Source organism: Amblyomma maculatum, chromosome 6, assembly GCF_055883805.1.
Source record: "Amblyomma maculatum isolate TAMU_Amacu chromosome 6, ASM5588380v1, whole genome shotgun sequence".
Classification (NCBI taxonomy): Eukaryota; Metazoa; Arthropoda; class Arachnida; order Ixodida; family Ixodidae; genus Amblyomma; species Amblyomma maculatum.
Genome location: NC_139349.1, coordinates 20,655,161 through 20,666,332, shown reverse-complemented (window position 1 = coordinate 20,666,332; position 11,172 = coordinate 20,655,161). Strand labels below are relative to the sequence as shown.

Sequence of the window (11,172 nt, the reverse complement as noted above, 5' to 3'; positions counted from 1 at the left end):
CTCCCCTATTCCTCTCCAATCAACGTATTTCGCTAAATTTCTTTCGCCCACAGCTATGTTTGTCCTCTCTTGAAATGAGGACAGTTATTCTCATAGCGTCCATCGGTTATATTTCAATCACATTACTTGACCTGCCCATAACCACTTCTTGATTTCGAAAACAATGATACCAGTTCGCGTTTGTTCTGACCCACTCCGTCGCCTACTGTCAACGTTACAGCTGCCATCTTTCTTTCGATCTCACTCCGTGTCGTCCTTGATTTATTTTCAACCATTTTCATTGGCCTCCACATTCCTGCCCCATAAGATAGCATTTGTAGTACAGAACTGTTTTCTGGAGGCATAGCGATATCTTGTCAATCATGATCATAGAGTATCTAATAACTGAGCTCCACTATCTTATTGCTTCTTTAAGTATTTCGCTCATAGAGAACAGGCACCCCTAATCGGGCCTGGCACCAGATGTAGTTCCGCCTCAGTGCTGCAGAAAATTCCCGACGCTGCCACCTCCCTTGTGGAGAGCGAAGTGAATCGACAAGTGGTTGGCGAAGAACGAACAAGCTTTATTAAAGGTTAGTAGTATTTATAGGAGTTTGGCTAGCCACGTCACCGCAGCTACTATCGTTAACATGTGGCTGGGCCGGGATCTCAGTAGATAAGCACGTGTGCATGCTTCACCACAGAGAGGAGGCACGTTACACTTCCCGCAATACACTTCCAGTGCATGCATAAGAAATTGTCGGACGTCTGACTTCCTTTGCTTTGCATTATGTGGCTACTGTCATCTATGCTAATTTTAAAGAAATGTATGGCATTTCCTCTTTAAAAAAAATACTCAGTAACACTTTCATGTTTATTTATTTATTTATTTCTTTTTTTTTTTTTGCGATGTGCTGCATTAGCGTGTCCGATGGCGAAAGTATTCAGGCGATAGGCAGTTTTGAACAAGTGCCGTTACTCTTTCTTTCATTGTGTATTACGATTGAACAGCAGCCCTGGGATTCTTCCCTCCTTCAAGCATTCACTCCTTCTCACTTCTTTCGGTTCTTCCTCATATGCCAGTTTCCAAAATTTAGATCCTTTTCTACTTCTCTCCGGTCTTTGTTTTTTACAGTACGCGATATCTTAGGAGCTGCCAGTCGGCGAGATACTATCGACGTTTCACGTGAAAACGTGCGATCAAATCGCGAAGGCGCGCACGCACTGGATACAAGCCTCGCGGCGAAAGCTTCCCACTCTCAGCAGTCAAGCAATACGCGCGATGCTCCGCTATCTGAATTGGCAACCGCTCGCTGCACTTGCTTTACATGTGCCTTCGGGCCCTTTTACTTCCTATAAGGAATACGCTTCGAGTGCACGCGCAACAAATGGAATAGGCAGAGCGCGGTGGGTCGAATTGGTTTTGATACAGGTATACCCGCAGCGTGGAGTAATTTACCATGTGGGCCCCAAAAGGAGCGCCTGCGTTGTGCGGCGTCTCGGCCGTGTGTTATGTATGGGGTGAATGCCGCATCAGTGCCGCCTTTTATTCCGATATTGGATAGTACCGGTGACGGCGTTATTTATTGAATTGTTTCCTCGGTGTTTTCGATCACACTTGTAGAAGCACCTTCTTCATTTGAATGGAAGGGCGCGTTTTTCTTGGTTGTACGTCAGGCTGCTGCTGCTTCCTTTTGAATCCAGCATTTCCTTATTTGGAAATGACTCCTCGCAAAGGCAACCGGTTTTAGTAAGCAGTGAACTTTGAGTGCTTATATTGTTACTTAATTTATTTTAACCTTCCCTGCCCTGTTTATCTGTATCTATTGCTTTGTTTCGTCGTCTTCTGCTTCTTCTCGTTCTCATCTAAGTGTTATACCATCTCACTGCTTCGTATCTTGAGCAGTTAAGTGTCAGCATTTCTACTACTTGCAACGGCTGGCCCCCTCCTAGTCGTTTGAAACCTTTGTGTAAACGAAATGAAGTGCGGCCTAATTGTATCTACAATTCAGTAAGCCGTAAGGGCCGCTTGGCAGTTAAAAGCTGCGTTAGAAAATGGTCCCGCGCTGCACGTTGTCAGCGCACATTAAAGGAACCCCAGGTGAACTAAATCAATCCACAGTACTCTGCTACGGCATCACACGTAGCAAATATGTAGCTTGTGAACGTCATGTCGTAGTTAACCAAACTATAGAACTTCACATGACGAGAGAAGCGCGCCACAAAGGGCGTCATTGAAATAAGGAATTTTCTTTCACCTTGATGCCGCAAAGGATAAGACAGGCTGACCGCGGAACTTAAAATTGTTGTTGCAATACTAAAAAACGGCCGGTCGCATTTCACGTATCAATGCCTTTGCGGCATTTACGCTGAATATACCGGGTGTCCCAGCTACCTTGAACCAAGAGTTACAAAATAATATATTTGAGGTAGGTCAGTGAAACAAATTGCATACAACTGCCAGCCTGTTTGCGCACTACAGGCAATTTTTTTGTTTGGCAATTACTTAATTAGCTAATTATTTTAATTTCTCTAATTTATTAAATATCTACTTTAGACCAAAAATGTGAATTGGAAAGTTGTAGAGCACCTTCAGAAATCCCCATTCCATTAATTGCTATAAAGAAAGTCTCACGTGTATCTTTTTTTCCGGGCTCAGAAGAAAGCCCGCGAAATACAAATAATACCACGTGACTAGCGCATTTGTGCGCCGCGATTGTGGTGCTCTCAGTCGTGGTATACTCGAACGAGATCAGCTGTAGCCCGTTGCAGCGGCAGGCAGAAATGTTGGCGATGGTTCGAGCGAGCTCGAACTCGCCCGTCGCCACCGCGATTTTGGCCAGGCCTGCGCACCGCAGCAGCCTACATCACGACGGGAGGATGGCGATAAAGAACCGGCAAATGAAGGTGCAGCGCTAATTTTAGTCGTGTCACATGTCATCTCGCCCCTTTACCCAAGCATGTACGCGCAGATTCAGTGGCTGATACCTTATCGCTCATCCGTTTGTCGTGACGTTCGCTGATGAGAGAGAGGGTGATGCAAAGGCCTTGTTGGAATGTCGGTGGTGTCGGCTCGCCGCTCTCGCTGCTACTGCACCGTCACGTGGGCCGGCTGTCTGACGCTGGCGAAGAAGCCATCGCAGGCATATCGGCCTGCCGCTTTAACGGGGCCAAGAAGACACGGCCGCAGCTAATTTCGTTCGCTCAACCCACGACTGAGAGCACCACAATCGCGGCGCACTAGTCACGTGGTATTATTTGTATTTCGCGGGCTTTCTTCTGAGCCCGGAAAAAAAGATACACGTGAGATTTTCTTTATCGCAGTTATTGAAATGGGGGTTTCTGAAAGTGCTCTACAACTTTCCAACTTTCCTTAAAACAAACTGTAACTAGCATTGAAATTTCTGTCAAATACATGTCGGACACATATGATCAGCTACTTCAAACATCAGAGAGGCATGAAAAAGAGATCGATGCTATTCGCAATAGGGTCGATGAAATTGAAAAGGATCACAGCAGAGAAGAAATCGGAAAGTTGAAGCTTGAACTGAACGATATGGAACGGTACAGTCGCTGCCAGAACATGGAAATTCGCGGATTACCCCTATCAGTAAGTGAAAACCTGTTCGTAAAAGTGAATGAAATTGCGAATCAGCTCGATGTACCATGCCTCACAGAGAACGACATCGAAGGCCTACATCGTCTGCCCGCTCGATCAGACACGGTTCCAGCTGTGCTTATCAGGTTTGCGAAGCGGGCGACGAAAACAAATTGGATGGCTAAGCGTTCAGACCTTAGGGACGGTATCTACTTTGTTAACAACTTGACTGCTTTAAATAAGAAGCTTTTGTGGCTTGCGAAATCCGCAGCCAAAGAAAAGGGATATGAATTTGTCTGGACAAAGGAAGGGAAAGTGTTTGTTCGAAAGGAAGCAGGTGCAAATGCCATCAGGATTGGGCGTGAAGAAGATTTGAACAAGCTTGTGTAGTCCGGCCTCGTATAAAAGTTTCATACGAAGATCCCCCCCCCCCCCCCCTTTTTTTTTTCTTACCATGTCTTATTTCAATACCACAACATTTAACGACTTACTCAGAAATACTAGCTGCTCTTTAGACAAGTCTTTATCTATTTATCATTTAAATGCTCAAAGTTTGAAAAATAAAATCGAGCGCATTGAAGGCGAAATTAAATCACTGGTGCACGAATTTGATTTTTTGGCATTTACGGAAACTTGGTTCAGCTGTCCGGAAGATGTTATGCCAATCGTAGGATATGAAGAGGTATCACAGTTCAGGGCAAACAAACGCGGAGGGGGAGTATCTCTTTTTATGAAAAACCACCTACGTTGTGACATAATGAATAATTATTCACTTGTGACTGACCATTTTGAAGTTGTTACTATCCTGTATCATAATATAGCTATCATGGTAGTGTATCGTCCTCCTCATAGCGACGTGTCTGTGTTTTTAAAGTTTGTTGAGTCTTTTTTGGAATATACCAGTCAACACAAAATGAATGTAGTACTACTTGGTGACCTGAATATCGATATTATGAGTGTTAGCCAAACACAAATCAGATTATTGGAAATAATGTTATCTTTTGGTTGCGAAAATATTGTTGATATGCCTACACGAATAGGCTATCAGACAGAAACCCTACTCGATGTATGTTTTACAAACTTTTTACCTAACAACACCATGTCTGGTGTTTTCTCTTCGAGAATAAGCGATCATCTTCCATTTTTTGCACTTTTTTCGAATGTGAAGGCAGCGGATGCTCCTGTTTACATGCGTAAAACTTATGACCAAAAGAACATCGCTAAATTTTGTTTACTTATGTCTGAAATTAGCTGGGTCGATGTATTCAAAGCGGAGAACTCATCTGCCGCTTACAACTTATTCATAGAGAAAACACTAGATGCGTTTAACAAGGCATTTCCAATTGAAGAATTTAAGAAATGCAGGAAGGCAAAAAAAGTGGATCTCACGGGACCTTCTAAAACGTATTAAACAAAAAAATGAGTTGTTTGCACGATTTCTTGGGACACGTAATCAAGAACATTTGTTAAAGTTTAAGACGTTTCAGAACAAATTAAATCAGGATCTAAAAAAGGCAAAATCGCTTTTTTATCGCCGAAAGTTTTCATCCATGCATAATGCTAGATCCCTTTGGGAAGGCATCAATAAACTTATTGGAAGAAAGCGACATGTTCTTCCTTCGGAAATGCAAATCGATGGAGTTCTTTATAGCGGTGCCTCACTCGCTAATAAACTTAACGACTATTTTTTAAATGCAGGAAATCCCACTTCATATACTCTTCCCTCAGCTGTAACATCTGTCGATTCTTTTTTGTTTCCGGCACGTCAGAGTTCAATATTCTTATCTCCGACATCAGAAGATGAAATTCTTTCAATTATAAACTCAATGCGCAATACATGCTCTCCTGGCCCAGACGGCATTACTGCACTAGCCGTAAAAGCTGCTGCTACATTTATTACCTTTCCTCTCGTACATATCTGTAATCTAATGCTTCTTACAGGTGAATTCCCAGAAAAAATGAAATCCACCCGTGTTACAGTAATTTTCAAAGGAGGCAATAAAAATTACTCCAGTAACTATCGTCCTATTTCCGTACTACCTTTGTTTTCGAAAGTTGCAGAGCGAGTTATCTTTACGAGGGTATACAAATTCCTGAATTCTAATAATATAATTTGTAAGGAGCAGTATGGATTTCAGCCTGGAAAATCCACGCAGGCAGCACTGCTCGAAATCAAAAATAGTTTGATTAATAATATTGAACTTAAGCTTTTCACTGTCGGTGTATTTCTTGACTTTTCCAAAGCCTTTGATTCGGTCAAGCACGACATTCTACTTCATAAATTGCAGAGATGTGGTATTCGTGGAATGCCTCACAGGTTACTGCAAAGCTACTTGTCCAATCGCACTCAGTACACACGACTGAACAATGCCGTATCTGAATCAGAAATAATAAACTTCGGTGTTCCGCAGGGATCCATACTGGGGCCCCTTCTTTTTATATTATATATCAATGACATAGTAAATATTTCAACTTATTCTAACATTGTTTTATACGCAGATGACGCAAACATTTTTTTTTCTGGTTGTGATCTTCGCGAACTAGAGCGTCGCACCAACTCCTGGCTACATGAACTGATGCTTTGGCTTGCTGTAAATAAATTGAAATTAAATGTTAAGAAAACTAAATTCATATTATTCCGACCTAAAAATAAGCCTATAGATTATCCCATTCAACTCCGGTTTAACGATACCCTGATTGAATCTGTAACCTCCTGTAAATTCCTGGGCGTATTTTTCCGTAGTGACCTAGGCTGGGGAGGCCATGTAAATTATGTTCGCCTGCAGGTAGCTCGGTCAATTGCTGTGATCAATCGTATCAGACACCTGTTGCCCTTGCAGATAAAAAAAACAGTTGTATTTTGCCCTAATCCATTCTCAACTGGTGTACTGTAATCTCATCTGGGGGACTTGCAACAAAACTTGTTCAGACAGACTATTTTCTTTGCAAAAAAGAGCTTTACGCGCTTGTTCCACAAACCCTTCAAACGGCGGCCACTCATTTCACGCCCTACATATTCTTCCATTCCCTGTGTGCCATAAGTATTCTGTTGCTGTGCATATCTTTCATAAAATTAAGCAAGACATCACAGCATTTAGAAATACATATCTGAACAGAAATACCGGCTACAGTCTGCGTGTTACCTCTCTTCTTTCCACTCGCGCCCGGACTAACTACGGCACCCAACATACAGATACCCAAATTAGTATAATATGCAATGCCTATCCTTCAATAATTGATGATGCTATAAACAGTAAAACTATTTTTCAATTGAAAAAGAAATGGAAGTTGCTTTTTTCCACTTCTTAGGAATGCACCAAATCTATGACTTGTAGTGCTTGTCGTATATTATTTTGTTTACATTTTGTGTCGCGAATTGTAGCGTTACTGATGTACTTACCTTGTTTACGATGCCATGGTTCTTATATACTTTCTTATAATGCCAAATATAATCTATGAGATTTCTTTTTTCTTCATTGGTTATGTTTTGTTTTGTTTTGTTTTCTTGGTGAAACTTACCTTGACCTTGTCCATCCTTCTGCCATTGATGTGTGACCCGGGGTGAGGCCTCGTCAGGAAGAATGCCATCAGCTTCTTCCTTTTGCCTCTTCCCGTGGGCATGTTCTGTGTACATGTTTCATGTCCGAATAGACTTATTATTATTATTATTATTATTAAGTTTCCAATTCACATTTCTGGTCTAAGATGAATATTTCATAAATTAGAAAAATTAACATAATTAGCTAATTAATCGCAAAACAAAAAATTTCCTGTAGTGCGCAAGGCGACTGGCAGTTGTATGCAACTGGTTTTATTGACCTACCTAAAATATATTATTTTGTAGCCCTTGGTTCAAGTTAGCTGGGACACTCGGTATATTGTGACGATATGACGACCACATTCTGCGGGGTAAATCTCGAGTTGTTTTTCCAGAGATTTCCTATGACCATGTATGTCACCTACCACAGAGGTATGTTACCCCACACCATTCACAATTTAAATCTGCGCAGTAAATACAATGGACCAGGAGAGAGTTGGCAATGAAGGCGTTTAAGTAGTTGCACGGTTAATCTCATGTTATAGCGGTTATCGCACACCATTGAAGAAGCGTCAGGGCTGTTTACCCTCCGAGTGCTCCATTATTTTCGTTTTCGGTTGTAGACTCGTACAAGTTTCTTTCGTTTGCAGTAGCGCATCTTGACAACGCTTCTGACAGGTATCGAACTCAGAATATAAAAAGTTCATCACTATGCACGGCCCGTGGTGGCTCGGTGCCTTAGGCTGCTGAACCAAAGGTCCTAGTTCGATCCTTGCCGAAGCGTCCGCATTTCAATGCAGAAATAATACGTTAATGTGCTTCGCGTTTCCAGCGCACATTAATGGATCCGAAGCTGCTTAAATCAACCAAGATGCTTTCTTTATGGGGTCTCTAATTGCCTGACTCGCTTCGGGACTCGTTCGGGGAATCCCGCACAAAGGCAAATAGTCTCAAGATGGCGGCCGTCGTGCAACAATCAGTGCATAAACTGCGCAGCCATCATCAGTGTTTGTGTGACCGTTCTTTCTTCCTGCGCAGGAAAGGCGCCATGATGCTACGCGTCAACGTAGACAACCACAAGGGCGGCCTGTGCATCGACCGAGAGTTCCTGGTCGATTTCGGCGAAGAGCCCGAAGGGCCCGTATTGGCGCACGAGATGCGCTTTCCCGGCGGAGATTCCACTTCGGACATCTGGCTCTGAAATGGACGCCGTCCGAGTTCGAGCGAGGCATTGGAGTACCGTCCACTATTGCGCTTTTCTACGGCGGGAGCTGGCTTCGATCAGACCCCAATTTGTTCAGCTGGGCATGCGTAACAGAGTTGAGTCCATGTCCACAAAGAAGCGAACGACGCTGTGTATAAACATGACGGTCATATCGATCGAAACTCCTCGTGAACTGCTCACCAACATTTTCAACTTTGATTGTGCACTTTTAGAAGATTCCTGGTTTGCGACACAAGCTCAAATTTTGTGTACTTCCGGCGCGATCCGTAAAAGGTGCGAATTTTTAACATCGCAGCTTTTTCAGCTGGCGTTTCACGCACACGCTGCGCTGAAAATTCAGTATTAAATAAATCGTTTTCTTTGTTGCTGGCGTTTGGTATGTGTGTGTATTTTTGAGGGCGCAAGCTAGAATTTAAACGGCATAGGTGTCGGCAGAGACCTGGTATGGTTTCTACCAGTTTTATTTTATTTTAACCAGCAGAAGCAGATTTTATTTTCATTACTTCTCTATCTGAAACGTCACCTTTGATGCTGTGAATCGAACGTTGCCTGTGCGTATCCAGAAGCTACGACGGGTTCTAAGGTACCACTGAATGATGACGACCGCTGATATGGGTAACTTGTGAAGTTTCAAGCTTGATCGGTTTCATGTGCAATCTAAGCACTGTACTGATAGCTTGGCGCCGCAAAAGGCCAGTAATCCTGAAACATTGAAAATCCTGAAAATTTTTGAAAACATAGGGAAAATAAAGACAAGAACAACACAGAAGTAGACAGGACGTGCGCTAACTTGCAACTTTATTTCGGAAAAAGCATCGCATCGAATATATAGGAGCGGTTGCCACTATCAGCCGGTAAGCATGCGCCCAGCATAGCACAATTAAAGTAACACTTGATGGAAAAAGAAAAAAAAAAGATATAGAATATAAATTCACGGTGCCAGCGGTCACAAACAGAAACAGTCACGCCTATTTACACGAATCACTTTTAAAAGCCCTTGGTCCTAATGGTTGTCCACAAAATAAGAAACCCCAACGTTAAAACTGGTGAAACGATGAAACAAAACAATGAAAATGAAGTTAAGTGCCCGTCCTGTCTACTTCTGTGTTGTCTTTGTCTTTATTTGCGCTATGTTTTCAAGAAAAATTTACGTCATACATATGAAGCCGCATAATCTGCAACTGTCATGAACTCTGGAATGTGTAGACTTCGCAACACCATTTGGGATTTTCAGACTGCTTAGATTTGTATTTTACTAGTAGGAATTAGTAGAAAAAAATGGGAGGGGCTGGCGGGTCTCTTGGTCACCGCAGAATGTAGTACCGTACGTTGGTACCCTGCCCGTAGACTCCATTGTGTATGTGCATACAGGTGTGCTCAAGTTTAGGGCCCAAAATATTAATATACGAACTGAAAAATATCTAGAAAAAGCTATCGTATGTTGTCTGTGATATACCGGGACGAACCACTTTCATGCGGAGTTAACACCTTTCTACCATGGTACTTCTAGTGTAATGGAAAGGGTGTGTTGGAGGTGCAACCCCTATTCTCGCCACTTAAAATTCAAGACAGGCTCAGGGAAAATTGTGACGCCCATGTTTTGAGGATGAGGTTGGCATTGTGTTTACATGCACTATAGAAGAAAAAGTTTGAGAAATGTGGGTCCAACTGCTGATTCGGATGCGTGTAGTCCGAAAAATGTGCACAAGAAATCAATCGGAGAATGCAAAAGTCAATCCGTTAAGGTCTTCCGTTACTTTTGTTACAACTGCACCCATAAACATCTGTTTTCGGTTACCCAATGGCTGTCTGGGAACAACCTTTCTTTAATAAATTAGAATAAGCAGCTGACCTCTCATGTGCAAAGGAAAAAAAAAAAAGCTGCAAGAACCGCTGATTTCAAGTCTCGATTTCAGCCTATTCTTGAGGCCCTACCTTTGAGGTAGAGGCCGTAGGGCCCTACACGTTAAGCACCTTCGTCGACAACGGTTCCTTAATGATTGGCTGAAGAAGGAGTGATGCAAGATTCGTTTATTCGGGAATCAGAACTTCGTAGTTGATGCTTGCTTTCAGGCAGCTATTTTTGGTTGGTTGGTTTGTGGGGTTTACCGTTCCGAAGAGACTCGGGCTATGAGACGCGCCGTAGTGGAAGGAGACGGAAATTTTGACTACCCAGGGCGCCTAGCTTCCCGCCTGCACCGAAAAGTGGCCGCCGAGGCCGGTATTCGATTTCGCATCCTTGGGTACAGTAGTTGACACCACTCCAGCTGGGCTTCTTGGTTGACAAACAAAAATATGTTGTTTGGCCTAAATTTATTGCTTATATGTTAAACTCCGAAGCCATTGAACGCCCCTGGTAGATATGTTTCCGACGACAGCCACAAGCAAAAACAAAGTGAAGGTCGGTGCGAGTGCGTGGGCTTTTGTTTTGTGCTTTGTGTTTTTTTAGTGCGTTGTAATTCCATGTATAGAGTAGCAGTTCCTTGCCTGTGCCTTGTCCGCTTTAATGGCAGCACCTACGACAGAGCTGGCGAGAGAGGGGGACGGACAGCCTTCCGTAAAGACGGTGCAAGCGTAAAGTAGAAGTCTGCCCGAGTTCGTATTTATACTCCCGACTGCTGAGTAAACACGCTGTCCATTAAGGAGATTTGGTGGCACGCTCCGGTTGTCACGAATGCCTTTTGTGTTAGAGCTCGCACGATCTGCCAGCCGAGAAACGATTTTCTTTCCTTTCTGCCGGTCAGCGGGGCAGTTTTCCGAGGCTGAGTGGATTCAGTCTCGAAGCTGCGATGGAAACCGTGGTCTGCTCAGAGTATTCTGCCTGGTTTTCAT

At 43.1% G+C, this 11,172-nt stretch overlaps 1 protein-coding gene across 1 annotated transcript in view; it reads left to right on the top strand.

Moving 5' to 3' along the window:
• LOC146185208 (methanethiol oxidase-like) overlaps positions 1-8,711 on the top strand; it is a 59,167-nt gene extending 50,456 nt beyond the window's left edge. Inside the window, exon 11 of the mRNA XM_084606179.1 lies at positions 8,154-8,711. Within this exon, the coding sequence (XP_084462305.1) occupies positions 8,154-8,316 (163 nt within the window). The 3' untranslated portion in view covers positions 8,317-8,711. The remainder of the gene's footprint in view (positions 1-8,153) is intronic.
• Positions 8,712-11,172: the final 2,461 nt, after the last annotated feature.